The sequence below is a fragment of the Elaeis guineensis genome, chromosome 1, assembly GCF_000442705.2.
Source record: "Elaeis guineensis isolate ETL-2024a chromosome 1, EG11, whole genome shotgun sequence".
Taxonomy (NCBI): Eukaryota; Viridiplantae; Streptophyta; class Magnoliopsida; order Arecales; family Arecaceae; genus Elaeis; species Elaeis guineensis.
In genome coordinates, this window is record NC_025993.2 from 177,101,260 (window position 1) to 177,122,954 (window position 21,695).

Consider the following 21,695-nt stretch of genomic DNA (forward strand, 5'->3'; position numbering starts at 1 on the left):
ACAAAAAGGGAAATTAAAATAGTTGGACCACGTGGGTGAACATGGACGTTTGGGTGGTAGGTGCCGGACCACCCCATTGTGCCCGAGATTCTGGCCGTTATCCTAATTCACGTTGGTGAAGTGTTATTAATATTGTCTGCCCAAATCTTGTTCCATTTCCTGCATCGATCTCAATCAGTGGATGATATCTAGATGGTATCATTAGGAGTACAAATTTTTACAAACTACTTGCAACAAACTCCTATGGCAATCTACATGGTAGACAAATTTTAATTGATTGTGAAACTTGGACCTGCATCTATTACACTGGGATGGTTGATTTTAAATTCAGAGAAAATTTTCACAAAAATCCCTTGGAACAAGTGACCTAGTTCATCTAAGCATTGTAACCGGGGCAATCAGTTTAACCTTCAAGTTTTCTGTCATCTCCTACATTTATTCAAAGGTCAACCCCACATTAATTCAAAGGTCAACCCGACAGATGATTAAATTGGATCGCGCTGTTGAAGCTAGCGTTAAAGGCAGGCAATGCTTTTGTTGTCTGCGGGCATCTCAGAGCAGCAAGAACTTTCCGCACGGTCCATAGATTGCAGGCGATACCTCGACAATTATTTCATAGCATAATTAACATCGCAATGCCCAATCTTTAAGAAATATGGCAAGTAATACGTCATAGCTATGGATCGCAAACTTTTGATAGCAGATCTGAGGACAACTTTATAATTTCAGACCTCCATCCATGATGATCAATAATTATTAAGCATGATTAAACCACGGAGAATGTATAGGTTTTAGGATTGACATCATTGCTGTATTTGCCCTCCATGCTACCAAGTTTCAATCTACTCACTTTACATGCTGAATGATGAATGGTGTTGTTAGCAATTCAGTATCTTAAACCACAAGACTGAAGATAATTTCTCATAACATACACACTAGAGACGCCATGATGACCAGATCTTGGCAAACTAAGCTACAATGAGGAACCAAAGAACAGATTCCTCAGCAGGCAAGGGATGAACCTCTTTTCACCTAAAAAGGTTCAGTACGTCCAGTTTACAATTTGAATTTCCCCATCTGTCTCATCACACCACAACAATCAAAACAATTCATGAAAATGATAAAATAGCAGTAGGTTTCATACAGACAAAATAATGTATCTGGCTACTTGCTCTCATAATGCCCAAGGGAAGAAAAAGAAACAGAAGCTTCCATTTCAACTTGCAACATTATATGCGCAAGATGTCTTCTTGCCTGCAGTTAATTCTTCTAGTTGTGTAGTGCTCAACTTCTTGACCTCTTCTTTGGGGTAAATGTACATCTTACGCACCATGGAGCAAAATTTCCTGCTTTCCAATGACAACTTAATCAGATTTCACAACATAATAATAATTAGAAAAAAACAGCATTTCTAAAAAGCTCAGCATACTTGGTACTCCAACAAACAGCCCTTTTTTCAATAATGTACTATACTAGAAGAATAAAGAAAAAATTGGCCCTGCAAAACCTGAAAATGGACTCAACATCATCCATTATCAATTTTTATTACCACTTCTGATGTAATGATCTAAGGATTGGGCATCTCTCTTTTTTATAGTAAAATCTAAGGATTGGTAATGATGACTTGGAAGACCTCAGACAAAATAAGTATACAAAATTGGCATAAATTTTAAAATATATAGGCCATGTTGTAAGAGAGAAAAACAGTAAGATACTTAACAGCCAAGGATAATCTCCAATCATCATGATGTCCCCTTCATCGTCTGCATAAATGACCTGCCAACCGCTGCTGCGGTCTGCCAAACCGCCCTGGAACTCAAACATCTGGTCAAGCTCAACAATTAGGCTCTCATAGCCGTCAAATCTTGATAGGTCAACAGATCTCCCAAGAGCAGTTCCCAGCTTGTGAACCTGAAAAGCAAAAAAAAAAATCAACCACTAGTAACAGCAACTAATACATCACCACAATATTAGAGGCATCGTTTCTGTAAAAACTTGTCATCAACCAAACAATTACCTTCGTGCAACTTCGAGCAGTAACAGGTTGACTTGTGGATGATTGTGCCAGGAAGCCATCAGAAACACTACATTCAGATGGCTTTGTACTCTTTGAGGGCTCAGAAAGCACGTAAGGTTCACTTAAAGCCATGTGTGGTACAGTAACAGGAAGTGCATTGTATGAGATTGGAAGCTCATCAGAATAGGCAACATGGGACAACATGGGACCAACATGGTTCTCAAATAGTTCAACACCAAAAAGCTTAATCATGGAAACCGGTTTTACTCCTGAAGGCTCTCCTGTTTCCAGGCACATACTTTGTTCCACTTCCTTGAACCTATTTGGAACATTATGTTCCTTGCGAAGGCTATTGGAGATTGGTATTGGTTCAGTTGTCGGATTATCTACTGTATCCCTGGACTTACAAATCTCCATTTCCTGAAATCTATTGGATTTGACTTGTGTTGCCCCGAGGTCAATCACAGTGGGAAGCCTTCGTTGCCAATAGCTATCAAGCCAGGAAGTCTCTGAGATTCCACTGGTTGCATAAGTATCATGATAACAAGGCCGAGGCCTCAGAGAGCATGTCCACTCCTCTAATCCCATCTTTCTCCGAGAATTGATCAATTCATTGCTTCTTCTAGCATCAGGACTGGATGGAGGCATTCGTTGGGAAGACAGAAGATTGTGAGCCGTCCCTTGTTCAAGATAGTCACTAATGGATCCTAGTGTTGGTACCATGTTTTCTTGACCTTGCAAGACCTCACATAATCTAGGAGCAGGTTCATTGGAGACTTTTAGCGGGCCTGGAGTATAGAATCAGTACAAGCAATTCAGATAATTGAATCGCATTGAGAAAGTGGATGAAGCATAAGCATTACTAGTCTGTGCACTGATAAAACAAATCAATGGAATATGGAAGTCATCACCAAAATTTTTTTGATAAAATAACAAAAAAAAATATATATAGAAAATTTAAAATCCTAATCCATTAAGAACTGTTATGGATAATGTTGCATTTTCAACACATTTCACATGATTCTGAGATAGAATAAAGATCCATCAGATTGTAACATTCTCAAGACATAACAGAGAAGAATAGTAGCCATCATTCCAGAAATATGTAATATTCAGAGGATAGATGACTAACTGACCATCCCTAACTGGGGCAGATGGATCAGGAGGTGATGACAGAGGTGTAGCACGCCTCTTGGGTGGCGGTATGAATGAAGGTGGTGCTGCTGCTGCTACAAATGGAAAAACATTCCATGGGGACACTCTCTGTGGGCGCATAATAGTGGAGGTGTCGTCCCAGTGGACCTAGTATTGAGATAACAAAGTTATCAGCTGTTGAGTTCAGCTCAAGAAATTAACTGTTCAAAAATTTACAGATTTTTGACAAATGTATTAAAAGAGTAATAAGAGACTTTTGAAGGGATGTGAAAACTCTTTTCAATCCTAAAAGCCAATTTTAGTGTCATTTATTTCTAAAATCTACTGGAAAAAAATCGATTATTTTGGAAGGCTCTTTTTTCAAACATAACAAAAGGGCTGCATTTAATTAATGGGCACCAGAACTTCTAGTCAATGTTATGCTAGCCATATAATGATCAGGCCCTCTGACAAAAAATTGAGTACCCACTTCCTTATTTTTATGGCAATCTAATTTTCAGAGGTTTTGTGTTTGAAAACAATAAAAATGCATATTGAAAGTACCACAAAACAAAGCTCAAGTGTGCATAATATTGAACTATAGATTGAAAAACATTTAATCAAAACATGCCGTGGCCCTGATCATTAAATGGCTGTCAACCATGGGGCCTGGGATTAATTTTCCCTTGACTAGTCCAACCACATCACTAAAAGGGAGAATCAATCAAATGCCTAAAAGCAAGCTGACAAAAGCAGACACATCCCATATGAAGCTAAAGGAATGAGCCGGCAAATATATGCATATTAAAAAAAAAAAGTCAAAAGCATCCAATATGATAAGAAATGATGTAGCTTTCAAGTCTGATTAACGATAAGTTAATAGGCGCAACACATGATAAAATTAAATGAAAGCACCAATACACCAGCTGTGCACCTGTTTGAAAGAAGAACCAACTCTGAGCAGACAACAATCTTTGGAAAGATAAGGCGTCCCAGAAGCACTTCAGCCTTAGGCATTAAAATACCTTCTAAAATAACAGTAGTAAACACTAATGTAATTTTTGTTACCTTGAAACACCTCCACTCTGAACCAGGCCACGTTGCTGGATCTGCATCTTCTATACTGATTATCGTCCCTGTAAATCTGGATAGCAAAAATATGTGATCAACAGAAACAGAGACAGATAGTGATGCAAGTAAAATGTTGGCTATCATGTAGGTTTCTAGGAAAAAAGGGAAAGAAAAAGAAAATACTCATCATGTCTAGATATCATGAGCAATCACCTTTCTTCTTGACCTTCTTCTCCTTCAAACTTCATTCGGACTTTCATTCCAATTGAATAGTTGTTCTTTGTAGATTCCACATACTGATTGTAGGGAATTATGAACTCTGGACTACGCCTGAGGAACAATTATAAATGGACATATTGGACATAAATTAAATAACCAGAAGCAAATGATAAAGCACTAGATGAAAAAAGAGAATTTAAAATTCAGAGAAGACCGAACTACATTCATCTCCAGAACCGGTGGGATTTAAGCTCAGATAAGAATACATGTGCAGGCTATGTGTAGTAACATGGAGCGGATTACAAAAAAGCCAAAAGGCCCAAAACATGGATGATTAATTTGTTAATATGGATATATTGAGTAGTTCATGAAAACAAGAAACTGATATACACAGTAACATGTAAAAAGCACATCATCGACTATTCCTTTACCTAGGCCAATAATAAACACTGAACATTGTCCCAGTGGTAATTGCATGTGATGCAGATGCAAGCAGACCAAGCTGCATGCTTTGACCTGATATGACCGATGCAGATGCACTGGCATGTTGCCTCATTGCCCGACGAACACCAACACGAAGTTCTCCATTTTCACCACTGCAGAAGGAACAGATATTTTGTGAATGATTTTGTCAGGATGATAAACATGATTTCTTGGCCGGTTTCATCTTCCCCATTTTGAGCTACAGGCCAAAAAATCACCAAAATCCATCACACATATCACATGTTAAAGGGCAAATTCTTGGACATCAAAGTGAACAATCCTGGGCATCCAAGGCTTATGGACCAGACTGCTAGGGAGACGGTACTATGAAGTGTTGGTACAAATAGATGTACCGTACTGACACTCATTACAGCTTATACCAGTAGGATGGCAGTCCAGGTACTGTAACTGATACCTGAAATCTTGCATGGGGCCCTTAATTCCTGCCTTATTTGGAGCAATCAATATGAAAATATAGAAACATGCACATATGTGCATGTGTATCCCTCTCTCTCTCTCTCTCTCTCTCTCTCTGACTCTCACGGGAGGGGAGGGTGAGAAGAGAGGACCTGAGGAAAATAAAAGCATCCCCTGCAACAAGCTTTTTTGCATTCACAAATGTACTCCAACCGGTTGTCAGCAAGTGCCGCTTCGGCTGACCTAGAATTTGTTAAGAACAAAATGGATATTAGAAGAATATATCATATTCAATTTTGTAAATTAGAATGAACTAAAAATACAATTACACATGCAACAGAAAAAGGAAACTAGCAAACATGATGAATATGACAATACAAGAGCAACTATTTAGGCCTTCAAGCTCCAATGATATCCTCTAAGGAGAAAATAAGGCCAATAGAATCACAAGTTTAAAAGGCAGATGCTTTATAAGAATGTTAAAACAGACAATCCCATTATCCCATGTGCACGCCTAATAGAACCATGCGAATAAAATGTAATAGAGAAGCAGAATTCAAATGCACAATCAACGATGAATATTTTAATTAAAAATTTATTAAAACTCAGTCTTTCACATGGTGCCTGATTCATCTTATTGACATCTTTATCCACATCACCATCGAGATAGTCATAATGCAGACATGCAAGTTTGGAGAAATCTAAGTTTCTTGTGAACCGGACTTGCCCCAGCGGTCGCACCCTCTGCTTAGCAACCAGAGGTTCTTGTATTGATTCTTGGGGTGTGCATCTCCACAAATTTGGGTCTGGGAATTATAACCCAGTGGGTCTCCCCACTCGCTTTGTATAAACAATAAAAAACAAAACAAAACAAAGTGAAAAAAGAAATATAATAGTCCAAACATCAAGAATCAAGATACATGAGTTGCATGATCGCATGTCCTAGTGTTTGCATGTTTATCAGCACTTTTGTTCAGAGTTTGCTTAAAAATATATGTAGATTGCATAACTACACACTAGTTTGACTTCTTTAAATGGCACGACTCATTGGGACATGACAAGGATAGTCTATTCAATTCAATATCAAATTTTACAATCACAAAGCATGGGTATCATGCTCCTGGGAACTCCACCAAAAAATATTATAGGTTATTTGCAAGACCATAGAATCAGCAGATTTTCTGCTACATGATGGAACTTATATCAGACACAATTGCCAAAGCATCTCCATTTATTGACTTATCAAGCCAACAACAAGGGAGCATGCCAGAATCATATTTGACCACAGAACATCTATAGAATTTCTAACTCATGTTCTCAATAAACTGCCCTCCCTATAGCCAAATAATCTAATTGTCTCAACCAGAAATATGTATGAAGTTGCCCTCTTTCTCATGAATCATCATTGGACTGCCTTATCAATTCTGGTCTATCTTTTATCCCCTTTTTTTCTGAAGAAAAATTTTTTAATGGTATTTTGTATGATAGTTCACATTTAAGAGAATATTATTGATTTTACAATAGATCTGTACCCAATCTGATTAGATTCAGTTTAATCTTGCCTCATTGATTTTTTTTTTAAAATTCCACACCATATCATGAAGAATACTCATTTTTCATTCCTGTACACCACTTGCACCCTTTTTTTTTTCTTTGGATATTTTTTGTGCTCTTAAAATCATTCAATATGATCACTTTTGGCACCTGATCTTTTCAATTTGATTCTCAAGTCATAGATACTGTTGACCATATCACAAAAAACTTGACCTTGTTTGTGCTCATTTTCACTTATTCAACAAGCATGGCTTTTTGTCCCAACAATGTTTAACTGATTACATGCTCATTAACATCTCATTTGTTTCTTTTTTTTTTTTTTTGAACAACTAAATTTTCATATTACTTGTTTACTTCTTTTTTTTTTTTTTGATTGCTTCACATTCCTCACCCCATAGCTGGACCCTTAGGCTGATATGAGTTGGACATGCCATAGTCCTTGTTTTCTTTTTTTTTTTTTTTCCAAGGTCCATTAAAGCAATCATGTGGGCCCTAAAGTAGCTTTAGGAGATCCATATCTTCTTTAGTCTCCAGTGACCATCTTCATTCTATAGTAGCCATCTTCCATATTTTTTCTTCTTTCCCCTTTTTACCATGCTGTTGAACAATTTTTATTTGTCATGAGAAATTTTCATGTTAATCGCATTGTGCAAAATATCTATTTTTGGGGGTCAATTAATTCTGCATTCATTTTCATCAGAATTTTTTTGCTCCTCACTTATATCTTGCTAACAGTGAATATTTTCTACCCAATTTGTACCCTTGGATTTTCATTCTTTCCTAAAAAAAACATGCTTCTTGATGCAAGTATGCATATTAATTTAGTCTTATCATTCCAAATAGGTTCATGTGACTGTAAGGTTCTCTTCCTCGTTGGCTTCTCATCAATGTCCTTTTTGTAGTTCTATTTCTTTCTTCAATCTAAATTCTCGGCCATCTCTCATGGGACATTTGCCTTTTTGCTTTGAACCAAGTTTTCATCTTTATGTCACAATGTTCGTCTTGACTGCTGGTGGATCCTTGCGACGGCAACAATAATTTGCCGTGTAGAAGACTTTCATACTATCCCTCCAAAGACTTGTATTGTCATGCCTAGATACTTGCCATCTGGCTCATGCACCATCATCATACTTTTTGACATCCTTTGGCAGCTTGTCTCCCATTTGCACGAATCTTCTGCAAATTTCCAGCCAAGATCCATGGAACCAATATCGGGATCCGTGCCAACACCGACAATTCAAGTCAATATGAGTTTGTATCGGACCGGACCAGCGCGAACCGACACAAAAGCGAAGAAAGGAATCGGGAAAGAGGAAAAGAGAGAAAGAGGGGAGGAAGAAGGGGAGAGGAAGGGAGAGGGTGGCCGGAGGAGACACTAACAGTGGCCACAGGCGGGCCGCCAAGGCCTCCACTTTCTTCGTCAAATCAATGCCAAGAGAGAGATAGATATAGAGAGAGAGGTGGAAAGGAAAAGAAAACGAGGGAAGGAAAGCCAGCAGAGAGGCTGCCGAAGGACTTCTGGCTGGCCATCGTGGCCATTGAATGACGAAATCATAGCCCGCGGCTCAGCAGGCGTGAAACAGGGGCGATCACAGACAATCGCCCCTGTTTCATGGATTTTTTTAAAAAAGGCCGACCCCACGGTGAAGAGGGGTGGTCGCCTTTGTTCCGTTGCCGCGGCTCCAACCGCTTCTTTTCCACCGTCCGATGGCCATGACAACTACCAGATGCTAGGACTAGAACTGGGCTAAGGCCGGCCCAATGGGCCTTTTCCGCCGTGCGATGGCCATAGCACCTACCCAGCGCTAAGACTGGAACTGGGCTCGGGCTAGCCCAACTTCGGATCGAGTTTCGCATTAAGCTCGAAACAATTCAGACCATGCTTGAGCTCAATTATAGAGCCCATTTGTATCTCAAACTGGGATCGATATACGTTTGGCCCGACCCGAGCCCGACCCGGGCCCGAGCCTAAAGTCCAGCCTAATTGGGAGCCGGGTCCGGGCCGAAAGTCCAACATGATTAGGAGGAAAGTCCCACAGTGAATAACACGCCACGTTACCCCTTGTGTTTCACAAATTCTCGATTGCACGCTATCCACCGTGCGTATGCTCCGAGATTTGCTCTCGTTCATGCAGACCTGGTGCTGTGGTGTGCTTCTTTCTTGTGAGTCATGATCCTTCAAGCCTCCTCCTCCGTGGCCTTCCGCACAGTTGCAGTGACCTCCAACCAGACTACCAGAGTCAGAGGCTCTCCCATCGGCTCCTCAAACGCCTTCCTCTCCCAATCTCCCTCCTGCACCACCGACGAAGATCAGGCCGAAGTACGCGGCAGTGGTGATGGCAATCATCACGAGCATGCAGCGGCTGGCAGAGCAAATGCGGCAAATCAGGAGGCTCAGGGAGAACAGGTGTGGGTGGGCACTCCAGCGACAGCAGATGGATGCGACGGTGGCCGTGCAAGCATGGCTCGGGGGATCGACAAGGGTGGTGGCCAATGGAAGGGATGCGAAAGAGGTTGGCACGGCGGCAGTCGTCGAAGGGGGGTGGGCACTCCAGCAGCAGCGAGTGGATGCGACGGCAGTCGTGCAGGTACGGCTAAGGGGATCAGTGTGGGTGGCGGCCAAGGGGACATGGAGGGGGTCAGCACAGTGACGATTGTCGGAGACGAACTTGAGGTGGAGCCTGCAGGAGCGCCTAGCGATTGCTGATGGAGCCGAGGGCGGTGTGGGCGGCAACACCGACGAGTTTCGAGTGGAGCTCAACGAAGCGAAGGAACAATGGGTTGGCCCAATCAAGCTCGGGCAAGGCTTGGGCCGATTTTTTTCCAAAATAATCGACCTAAGCCCGACTCGAAGCCCGAAAAATCTTTTCGGGCCGAGCTCGAGCAAGGGTATGGCCCAACCCGACCCAATTCCAACCCTATCCGGTGGCCTCTCCACCGACTGCGCCTCTCTTCAATACCCTCACTCCCCCTCTATCTCTCTCGATTAAACATCCTATCGAGCGACACAGAGCCACAGAGGCCTCCGTGGCCCTTTGACGACCTCGACAGGCCACCGCAGCCCTCCGACGGCATCATTCCCTCTGTCCCTTCCCTCTCTCTCTTCCTCTCTTTCCCTCTCTCGTCCAGTGTTCCAACTTGGAAGGCCAAACCATCATGATCTGCGGCCAATATGGCTTGAAACATCCGAAATCGCCTGGTTCAAGATAGTTCAACGAACCATGTTTCCAACATTATATCCCTACCAAATTGCAGTCCTATGCCAATCTGCCCTGCAAGATGATCTTTGTGCTAGTTAACATAACCACCAAAACCAACTTCATTTTGAATTCAACAAGTTGTGATCACTGCCAGCTTAAACTGCGAATCTAGTCAATATGCATCTTTTGATGGTTATGGTTCTAGAGGTTCTCTCAATCACTTGTTTATTGTGTGAGAATTTCTTTAGAGATTGAACTCTAATACTAAGGGCATATACTAGGTCTCATTTGTAGCAACATGTTGCTTTTATGTTTATTGATCACATGTAGCTCCTACCTAGTCTCTAGCTTAATCAAACAATGAACCTCACACGCCATAAAACAATACCATCAAACTTCAGCTAATAATTTGTATTTTTGCTTACCTAGCTTTTTAATCCTCATCAGTCCTACCTGTTAGTCAGTATCATATTCTCTACCATAAAAGTGTAGATAATGTATACCATAAAAGAATATAAATAATATTCTAAAATATTACCATATTTTCCTACCATAAAAGTGTAGGTAATGTATCCCATAAAAGTGTATGTAATATTCTCTAGAATATTATCATAGTTCTTACCATTTTTAGATTCACATATTTGTATATATAGGCCCTTGTACATTCTTTTGAACATAAGAAAAACTTCCTTTCTCTCTCGTGCAACGTTCTCCTTAATCTTCTACCTACCTCTAACATGTGTAGTGTGTGATGCTTTTCTACATGGTATCAGAGCAACAGATAAGCCATTACGTCTAGGCTTTCTCCTTCCATTATTCAATCTTTTTTCTTCTTCTTTTGCCGCATCTTGAACCTCTCTTCTGCCCTCATCTCTACATCTTGTCTTTCCTTGCTTTCTTATTCTTTCCTTTTCCTTCTCCCTTTCCTCTCAATCCAGCCCAACTTTTCTTGCGATCATTTTTGGATCTGAAGATACACTTTTATCCTTTAGGTATCAATAGCTCATTTAGTCTAATTTGGTTGCCTTTTCTCACTTCTAGTCTTTAATGGCTTCCTTTTCTCTCCCGCCACCCATGAATGCTTCTTTCCTCTCTCAGCTTGTTCCCGAGAAATTAACTTTCTCTAATTATCTTGTGTGGAAATGCCAAATTTCCCCATTCATTAAGAGCCTGGATCTTGCTGGGTACTTGGATGATACTGACCCAACACCATCTCAGCATTTAGAAGAAATACAAGGAGAATGTGAGAGCAAAAGGACTACCCTCATACCTAATCCTCTTTACCATGCGTAGGTGAAACAAGATAAGATATTGGTGGCCTATCTGTTGTCCACTTTATCTCAAGATGTTCTTCTTGGGATTGAGGATGAGCTTACTGCAAAAAGTTTATGAGAAAGCCTACGTGATCAGCTTTCTCAGATCACATCTTCCAAAGCCATGCAACTCAAGGCAGAATTTTAGAATTTGTAGAAGAATGATATGTCGGTAATGGAATACTGGAATAAGATGAAAGTGATAGCGGATGAGTTAGCTCTCATTGGCCAACCGATTTCAGATGTAGATAAAGTTCAGCAAATTTTGACAGAGCTTGAATCGGATTTTGACATGCTGATCATCTCCGTTGACTGTCAGCCTAAACTTCCATCCTATGAAGCATTGCATCCTATGCTGCTACAGTATGAGCAACATCATGTGGAGAAGCAAAAGAAAGCTGAGCAGACCGAATCTAATGGTAGCCATGCTGTGCTTAATGTTGATGCTGGACTTGGTAGAAATCAGAATAATCAGAGTGATGGACATGGAGGAAGACGTGGAAATTGGAATCCTAGGCATAACAAAGGAGGACGTGGGCTGCTACCCACACCCCAGAACGGTGGATAAGGAAATCAGCCATGGAATAATCGAAGAAATCATAATTCAGGAAGACAACAGCGGCGACCAGTATTTTGTCAGCTTTGTCAAAGAAAGGGATATACTGCTGCAAATTGTTGAGATTTACCTACTTATGGAGCTGGCTGCTACAGGGCGTAGGAATGCTGGAAATGCTAATTATGTGCATGCAAATGATGGTGGACAGCAACAAGTACAATTAGGACATGAAGCATTAGCTGCCACTTTATAGAGTTTAAGAATAAATGATGCTAATTGTCCTTGATTTTGGGGCAAGCAAGCAATCATATTATTGGTAATACAGATAAGATTTCTGATGCCAAACCTTTTGTGTCTCATGGCTATGTTACTACAAGAGATGGTACCCCTCACACCATCACACATATAGGCAATACTTTGCTTCCCGGTTCCACAAGTCATCCCACACCTCTTGTTTTGTCCGATACATTTTTAGTTCCTTGCATTTGAAAGAGTCTTCTTTTTATTTCCCAATTATGTGATCAACTAGATTCTTATGTTGTTTTTACTCCTGATTCTGTTTTTGTCAAGGATCTCCAAACGAACAAAACACTTGCTAAAGGTGTTCGTAAGGGGAGCCTATTTGTGTTGAAGGAAGGTCGTAGTCATCCATCCGAGTCTACTATCAATCTAAAGTCATCGTTGTTGCTATTCAGTGCTGCCAATGCCAAGAGAAAAGATGCCAGATTGTGGCATCGACGCCTTGCTCCTTGTGGTAGTCACTACTTAGAGTCCATCTTCAAGAAAGGTCTTTTGTCCTGTATCCCATGCAATAAAGATTCACTCAGTGAATCGTTATGTCCAAAGTGTCAAATTTGCAAGAGTCATTCCCTCCCTTTTCCGATAATAAATAAATGAGCTTCTTTTCTTTTTGAGATTATCTATTCAGATGTGTGGGGATCTGCCCCAATTCAAGCATTATTCAGGAAATCACTTTAATGTTATCTTCATTGATTGCTAGAGTTGTTTTACTTGAATATTTTTCATTAAACAAAAATCTGATGCGTTCTCCATATTTCAGCATTTTCATTCTTTCATCCAAAACAAGTATAGCATGTCTATCGTTAACTTCCTTAGGGATGGGGGTGGGGAGTACATTTTCCATCAATTTAAGAATTATTTGCATAGTCACGACATACATCATCAAAAGTCTTGCCCACATACGCCAGAACAAAATGTAGTGGAGCGAAAACATCGGCACATAGTTGAAAGTGGCATGAGCATGATGAGTAGAAATTGTGCCCGTTTTGGATTATGGACCGAAGCTTTCCACACCGCAGTCTATATCATTAATAGGTTGCCTATGAAATTTTTGGGACATAAGTCACCATACGAAATTCTTCATGGTGTGGTTCCCACGTATGACTCTATAAAAGTATGGGGATGAGGTGCTATGTTCATATTCCTGACACTCAAAGAAAAAAGTTTGCTCTTAAGGCTGATGTTTGTAGGTTTGTTGGATATACTGATGACTTCAAGGGATATCGTTGTTGAAATCCCCAAAAACGGAGCATAGTCATTTCAAGAAATGTCATATTTGATGAAAATAACTTTTGTTTGGATGATGAGCAGTGTCCAACTAAACCTGTGAAGGAAATAACTATCTCTAATGTAGATGATGACAGTATTAGCTTCCAGCCATGGTTTGATGATGCATTGAGACAAATGTAGGTTATAGAAGTTAATTGTGATCATTGCGATAGACATGAAGTTGCTATAAGGACAGACTCTTTGCCCATTAATACAGATGACATGCAGCATAGGAAAGATAGAATGTATGGACAGGTTTATCATAGGTGTGTTCCAATGAGTACTACTGAAGGAGATCATGCCAAACTTGAAAATGAGATAAGTGAGCAGTAACAGCAATAATTTCACACTCCACCTAACATTCAGCAAGAGCCTATTATAGAGATAGTTTTGCAGCATTCTAGCAGAGAGAAGCATCCGATTGACAGATGGGTCACATATAAAGCATTTGGTGTTGAGTATCGTCCGTATCTTTTTGTACTCCAGCATAAGCATGAACCGATTTCTTACAAGGAAGCTTCCAAAGACCATCGATGGATAGAGGCAATGAATGAAGAGATGGCTGCCCTGAATGAAAATTATACATGGAAGATCATGGATAGACCTATTGGAAAGAATGTTGTCGGTTGCAAATGGGTCTACAAAATTAAAAGACGAGCCGATGGGAGTGTTGAAAAATATAATACTAGATTGGTAGCAAAGGGATTACCCCAAGAGTATGGGCTGGATTACGATGAAACTTTTAGCCCAGTTATTAAGATGGAAACTATCAGACTTATTCTTGCTCTTGCTGTTACTCATGGTTGGCATCTGCATCAAATGGATGTAAAGAACGTATTTCTCTATGGGGATTTAAAGGAAGAATATATGGAGCATCCACCAGGATATGCTATGGATGAACCTGATAGGAAAGTATGTAGGCTCCTAAGAATGTTGTATGGGCTAAAGCAAACTCCCAAGGCTTGGTTCTGATGAGATTCGTAGCTTTGGATTCCAGCGCAATCAGATGGTTACTCCCTATTCGTTCATACAGGTACCCATGGGATCACTATGTTGCTTATATATGTTGATGACATTGTTATCACCGGATCATCTCAGGAACATATCAACATCATGAAGGATCATTTGTTGCAAACATTCCAGATGAAGGATCTTGGAGAGCCAAAATACTTTCTTGGTGTAGAAGATAGAAAATAAGAGACACTACGTTCCTATCACAGCAAATATATGCTTTAGATTTGCTTAGCAGAAGTGGGATGAGAGATTATAAGCCTGCGGCTACCCCAGCTGTTACAGATGAAAAACTTAAATTACATAGAGCAGCATATAGAGATCCACATGAATATTGTAGCATTATGGGAGCCTTACAATATTTGACATTCACTAGATCTGATATAGCGTATGCTGTAAACCAAGTATCACAATTCATGCATGATCCTCGAGATGGGCATATAGAGGCAGTAAAGAGAATCCTCAGATACATTAAGAGCACCATAGGAGATCGGCTGAAGTACATACGATCTATAGATAATCCCTTTGTTATTGTGGCTTTACAGATGCCAATTAGACTGGAGACCCAGATACACGGATATCAATTTCTGGATTTTGTATCTTCATTGAAAAAAATCTCATAGCCTTGAATAGTAGGAAGTAACGACAGTAGTAATGTCTAGTGTAGAGGCAGAGTACAGACCTATGGCCTCTCTTGCGGCAGAAATAACCTGATTAAGGCAAATTCTTCATATTTTAAGACAAAGCATTGGACGGTCAATCATTTATTGTGACAACTAGAGTGCCGTAAAAATTTCCTTTAATCCGATTCATCATGGTAAAACTAAAAACATCCAAATTGATCAGCACTTCATCAAAGAAAAGATAGAGGATGGGGAGATGGAGGCCCGTTTTTTTGGATCAAACAATCAAGTTGCAGATATATTCACCAAAGGATTGCCAAAGCCAAGATTTTGATTTCTAAAGGGCAAGCTATCCATGACTCAGACTCATGCACAGCTTGGGGGGGCTGTTAGTCAATACCATATTCCCTACCATAAAAGTGAGGGTAATGTATACCATAAAAGTGTGTAGATAATATTCTCTAGAATATTACCATATTTCCTACCATAAAAGTGTAGGTAATGTATACCATAAAAGTGTGTAGATAATATTCTCTAGAATATTACCATATTCCCTACCATAATAAGTATAGGTTATGTATACCATAAAAGTGTATGTAATATTCTCTAGAATATTACCATATTCTTTACCATTTTTAGATTCACATATTTGTATATAAAGGCCCTTGTACATTCTTTTGAATAAAAGAAATTTTTCTTCTCTCCCATGCAACCTCTTCCTTGATCTTCTACCTCTAACGTGTGTAGTGTGTGGTGCTTTTCTACACTACCATCCATGCATACTCAAATAGCATCTAGAGTCATTCTACGTGCCTCCTCGAGTCAAACTCATATCATCACAACACTATCTATTTTGCCTACTTACTTTCTTGGAAAAGGATTTGCTCGATAATATACAGTCAAATCACTCAGATTGTGGCAAACTCCTGATAGAAGATTTACCACCTTAGGTTTAAAGAAGGATGTACAAACCATAGGATGTAAAATCTTTTAATGAAAGACAATAATAAAATATGTTCACAACACTCATGAATAACCTTATTAGGATATAAAAGTAAACATGATTATAGAGATCTGGTCATGCTTATATGTTGGTTGCAATCATAGAACAATAAATAGGCATGCACATTCTGCTGTTATGTGTGTGGATTTGTGTACTGTTCATGCATAGAGATCAAGAAGTTATATAGATGTAGATAGAAAAAAAAAATATGGCAGATACATCCCCCCCTTCCCCAATGTGCATGATATGATGACTGGTGTATCTTTAATGTGATGCATACGTTGATATGAACATAAATGTTAGCCATGAAATTGCTTTTCAGTTCAAAAGTGCTAACATACTTACCACGAAAGATATGGCGAAAGCTCCATTCTACACCATGCAAATCCTTTGCCACAAGCTCTTGAACTGGGGGTTGCTGGGACATGTCCTACAAAAACAAGCACACAAATCAAATATAGAATAAAATACCCAATCAAAAGCACTGGATCTGGTTCAACTGAAATATATCATAACTCCATCAAAGCACATCACGTTCTACAACAGTAGAGCATGTAAGCGCAATGAATGATAATTCTTTGGATGGCAAATTCTAATGTGGGATCAATCAATAAGTACTTTTCCACAAAGGCTCCACGCAACTTGACAAATATCTAAAGTTTGCGAGGACACAACTGGCATTCATACTCTAACAGCTTAAGTAGAAAACTAACCAGTGGGGGGAGGCACTCATCAGCATGTCGCTTTAGAACAGAAAAACCTCCATGGGTGCTAGTATCAGAGGCAGTGAGAATCTTACAGAAGGAACGCACACACGGCTTTGTAATCGGAGTCGGCACAGCTTCATTCTTGGAAGTACCCTCATCCTGTTGCTTTGGGCATACAGGTTGTCAGATTCAACAGTTTTCATATAATCTGACAAGTATACAAACCCAGAATTTTTATTTGACTACAAGAAGTTATTTCACAAAGTTGCAACAGATTAGCATCCAACCTCATGTTCTGGAAGCAATGTCACATGCGCAAAGACTTCATCGGTATCTCGTTCTGCCTGCAGAATTATGTTGGACAACCAAATACACCAGAAAAAAAAATTAAGTAAAACCAATATGATGGACAGGAAAACCGTGTCACCCACAACTGAAGATTGAATCCTATAACAATGAAAGAATAAAAAACTAACAAGTGCATCGATCGAAAGAGAAAGACCTTTAACTGGACATTTACAACTCGGCAAAGTATTTTATAAGGCAAACCATAGATCGGCATTTGCCGGTTGGCCTCTTGATTTGTGTAAGCCTCAACCTGAAGAGGAGCAAAACTCAAAGCAGAGTGATAGCCAAACATGGGAATATACCTTCTAACTCATACCTTAACAATGTCTCAAAAGGTTAAAAGGGTTAATTGGAGTTAAATCAATTGGAAGGGAAGGGAAGACTGCTACACCTGTTCCATATGACCTTGAGGGAAGTAGAAGACCTTCTCCCCCACACGAGGAACGGTAACGAGCGGACCGGCACACGCACGCCATAGCTCGGTATCAATGTGGCCATCCCCATCTAAGAACACAACAACACATAAAACAACCAAACATCAAAGAATCACTCAAATAGCATCCATAGTTGTTAGAAGAGATTCCATATCTGTGCTCCCTAGAAGGAAATTAACCAAAAAGAACAGCAAAATCCCATTCAATCTACCAAAAGGAGAAACAAACTGGACTCATGACCGATAAAACCGAAACACACATTAAAAAAGTTCATAAACTAGAAGCTTTATAGTTCAATAACTAGTTCTATGGGGAGAAAGTTATAGCAAAACTTCAAAAAATATTTTGTTAGAATAATATTCTGAGATATTTAATCCATTAACAAAACCATACAAGAGTGGAGAAATAATTTTTTTGTTTAGGAAAAAAAAAAAAAAGAAACAGGGGACAGAAGTGAAACCCAAAAGTGGAGCATCACCCACAACAGAAGCATTGAAATAATCATTCATATGGTCACCAGAACCTCTTTTAATATCAAAAGTTAGATCAAAAAAAGAACTTCAGGGTATTAAAAAAAAAAAAAAGGAAAAAGAAAGAAAGTTGAGAGGAAAGGCAAACCTTCTCTTCCTTGGTCACCTGCACCAGAGCAGCAACTGCTCCCTCCCACGCCCACAGCCACCCCAAAAGACCCCATCATCCTCCCCTCTCCTCCTCCTCTTTTTCTCCCTTGAGGAGAATACAATCTCTGGAGTTCACAACAAGACCAACAACCCTTGTTAGCAAGAGAAAATAAATACCATTAAAATCTCTCTCCCCCCCTTTCTATATTTAGCACTGCATCCTCTCATGCTTTCTTTAGCCCCCACGAAAATGGCAAGTGATGGCAAGACACCAACAATTGTCTCTGCTGGTGGTGTTAGCATTGCTGCTGCCACCAGCCACCCCCACCCACCCAAAAAACATGGTGACAGACAAGGCAGCGAGAGAGATGAAAATTTCTCATGCTTCTCAACTTCAAAAAGCATTGGGAGAAGAAGAGCCTTTGGCTTTGAATTGAGGTTGCAGGACCCAGCGATAGCACCAAAGAGAAAGCTCCATGTCATGCGAAACACCCCCGTGAAACGTGGCAGTCTAATTCCTCTTGGGTATATAATTGGGTCTCCGTAGGCTGGGCCCATGGTTCAGTTAATAGGCAACAGCTACAGCTACGTGGCTTTTGGCCTCGGGTTTGCGTCAATGCCGGCTGATCTCGCCGGGATCATCGTCCGGACCCCGGATCATTCCGTTTTTATTTTTAATTTTTTTTGTCTTTCTGCCTTTTTCTCTCTCCCTCTCTCTCTCTCTCTCTCTCTACTCGATACAATATCCTCTGGTTTTGGGAAACAAGGAGTCGTCGAAGGACTAAATCTTGGGGAGACTGGAAGTGATGGGTGTGGGGCCCACGTGTGGTCACCATGTTGACAGTGTTTTGGAGCCAACTTTCGGAAGGAGATCCGGGTGCAGGAGATTGTGTCTCTCCCCGTTTGGGCAGATGCTGTTGAAGGCCTGGGGTGCAAGTCGGACCGGATGGGGCCCAGCTGATTTGGACGTGTTCCGGCCTAAGTTGGGTTTACATTAGGTCTAATTAATTTTATTTAAGCCGAGGTTTAGCTTTTGTTTTTCCTCAAATGCCATTCGGTAATCATTGTTATTACATGTAATGGCAATTACTGCATGAATCGAAACACTTCATGTTAGGCCTTTATTGTTAATATTATAGAGAATGTAACTTTTAAATGATGGCAAGGTTGGAGTTAATTATTAAGCTGGTCAGTTGTCCACTTAATTAATATGCAAAATAATATCTTTTTTTGAGTGTGGTGTGTGAGTCCGCATGTGGATTTTATATGCAAACATACGTTGTATATATATATTTATTAATGTATACATATACACAAACATTCATTAATGTATATATAATATATATTGCAAAAGCTTTGGCATGGTAATGCATGGCCAGGTGTGGATGTGGATTGTCTGGCATCCATAACAGCACGCGACCGCAAGCAACAAACAATGCTATGCATGCTTGGCTATGAAGGGAAAGAAATCATCTGACAGGTATGGTTGGGTATGGTTATTAATAACTCCAACAGTGATTTGAATCTTGATGATTAAAACTATTTTAAATTATAAAAATTTAATTTTAAAAATTCTTAGCTAATTTGATAGTACTATCTTGGTTGTAAAATTATGGTCTAGAAAGCATGAATTCTTTAAATACCATATTGTGTCCATATCATATTTGTACTGAATACCAATATTTACATTATATACCATATATTATATTATATATATATAACGTATATTCTATCCTCAAGATTTATCGTATCCATGTATTAGTATCTTCATCCTTCATATATCATAATAGAACGGATACATGGGTCAAGAAAAAAACTTGCTAAATATGTGTCCATCAAATGCCATGCTCCGAGCTGCAGCCTCGAAGGGAAGTGGACAATTAAAAGAGAGAAGCAAGAGGTCAGGCGAGGAGATCGACGGCCCCCGCCAGCGGAAACATCGTCGTAGAGATGCGGGTCCCACGGCTCGGATTCTCCGAGAGGTGGTAGAGATTTTAAATAAGCCAAAACAATTTTGTGGGGCGCCCATTACCACGCCCGGGATTCGATACTAGCCGGGTGGACATCATCGGCTGTGCCACGTGGTATAGGAGAGCAAGTGCAGCAATGGCAGGCGCCCCATTGAATGGCCCGGAGAAGAAAGTTTTTAAGATGATGGAGCTGAGAGGAAGATCGAAAGCGACGTGGCGTTGGATCTGGGTTGCTCGAGAAGGACAACGAATCAAGCGGTCACAGAGGGAGGGCTCGCCGAATTGGACGGGATTAATAAGGGGAGATGTAAGTTACGGTGGTGCCGTTGTCGCTTGTGGTCCCGGCTGACGCGACGGTCGATGACCCGAGAAATTATTGCATGGACTAGGTCCAACTGGACCACGACCAATCGTGGAGCATATGAACGGTGGATAACGCTCAATCGGGACTTCGTGAAAAATGCGAGGGGTAATGTGGCGTGCTATCGACCGTTGGATTTGGATTGGTGCATTGGACCTGGTTCAAGTAATGATTCGACCGATGAGCCGCATAAAATTTTTTTTTAGAGAAACAAGCTTCATGGGATACACCGTCATCTTTAAAAGTTGTGCTTGGAAGTATGATTATTAAAAGGGGGAAAAAAAAAAAAGCTTCCATTAAGAGTACTGTTGTTTTATACACATTACAAGACTTTCATGAATACGAGCTGCTGATTGTCCAAGGCCAGGTCCCTGGAAGAATTAAGCTTGTGGGATTGTGGGACGCAAAATTCTATAGAACTGCCGGTTAAAATAATATTTATACGGACCCGCCAGCATTTTTTTTTTTCTGATATAACACCAGCATTTTTTTTGGATTGATTATCTAACCTTTCATCTTAAAAAAAATAGTGGAATTTTCATTGAACCTTGAGACTATGAAATTTTATCTTACATGAAGCTATTATTCAATCATCCATTGGCTGCTTTGAGGTCAACATAGATTTAGATTGAAGCTCTTTGAGATTTGTGCAATAAATGATTTAATGGTGGATTTATATGTCAAAAGAGTGAATCTTTCTTTGGTATGAAAGGTATAATTTTGATTTTTTTTCATTGTACATGGAACAAATGTTTGATTTGGTTTGTATGATGAGTCAAATTTAAAATATAAAGTTAGACTTTTGTAACGACCTAAAATTTTATCTAAAAATCTGATCAAAAAATTTTTTTATATTTTTTTGACTCTAAACAAATATTCAAGAACTATCCAATACATGATTGACGTGTGATCAAATCCACACCAATACAAATCCTCGTATACTCTATATGTTTAACTTTAGATATCTTTGTCAAGCTAAAATTTAAATTTATTTAAATTCAATTATAAATATTATGACCACTTTCATAGTCAATCCAATTGAGCAATGATCCAATGTCTCTAATCCATATGGTCGTGGATCAAAT

The 21,695-nt window shown here is 39.8% G+C and overlaps 1 protein-coding gene across 3 annotated transcripts; it reads right to left on the minus strand.

Moving 5' to 3' along the window:
- Positions 1-894: 894 nt before the first annotated feature.
- On the minus strand, positions 895-18,949 carry LOC105039822 (auxin response factor 23). Of its 3 annotated transcripts, none has more exons than XM_073249799.1 (15): positions 18,673-18,949; positions 18,278-18,404; positions 17,617-17,729; positions 17,380-17,475; positions 17,165-17,221; positions 16,884-17,036; positions 16,516-16,600; positions 5,494-5,584; positions 4,873-5,037; positions 4,436-4,552; positions 4,220-4,295; positions 3,154-3,319; positions 2,018-2,805; positions 1,721-1,911; positions 895-1,346 (listed from the first exon to the last, which is right to left on the minus strand). In XM_073249799.1, exons 1-15 carry the CDS (start codon positions 18,835-18,837, stop codon positions 1,217-1,219), a joined length of 2,520 nt encoding a protein of 839 aa, XP_073105900.1. In that variant the 5' UTR covers positions 18,838-18,949; the 3' UTR covers positions 895-1,216. The 3 variants fall into 3 exon arrangements, with proteins under 3 accessions (XP_073105900.1, XP_073105897.1, XP_010914408.1); XM_073249796.1 differs by having other exon boundaries at positions 16,884-17,042; positions 18,673-18,947; XM_010916106.4 differs by having other exon boundaries at positions 16,884-17,042; positions 18,278-18,744.
- Between the last annotated feature and the right edge of the window lie 2,746 nt (positions 18,950-21,695).

Excerpts from the sequence above, each read along its gene's own strand:
- LOC105039822 (XM_073249796.1), bottom strand. The coding sequence starts at position 18,837 with ATGGGCCCAGCCTACGGAGACCCAATTATATACCCAAGAGGAATTAGA. Across the intron at positions 17,222-17,379 it reads TTGTAAATGTCCAGTTAAAG|GCAGAACGAGATACCGATGA; the intron begins GTCTTTCTCTTT and ends ATAATTCTGCAG. Across the intron at positions 4,296-4,435 it reads GAAGAAGGTCAAGAAGAAAG|ATTTACAGGGACGATAATCA; the intron begins GTGATTGCTCAT and ends TTTGCTATCCAG.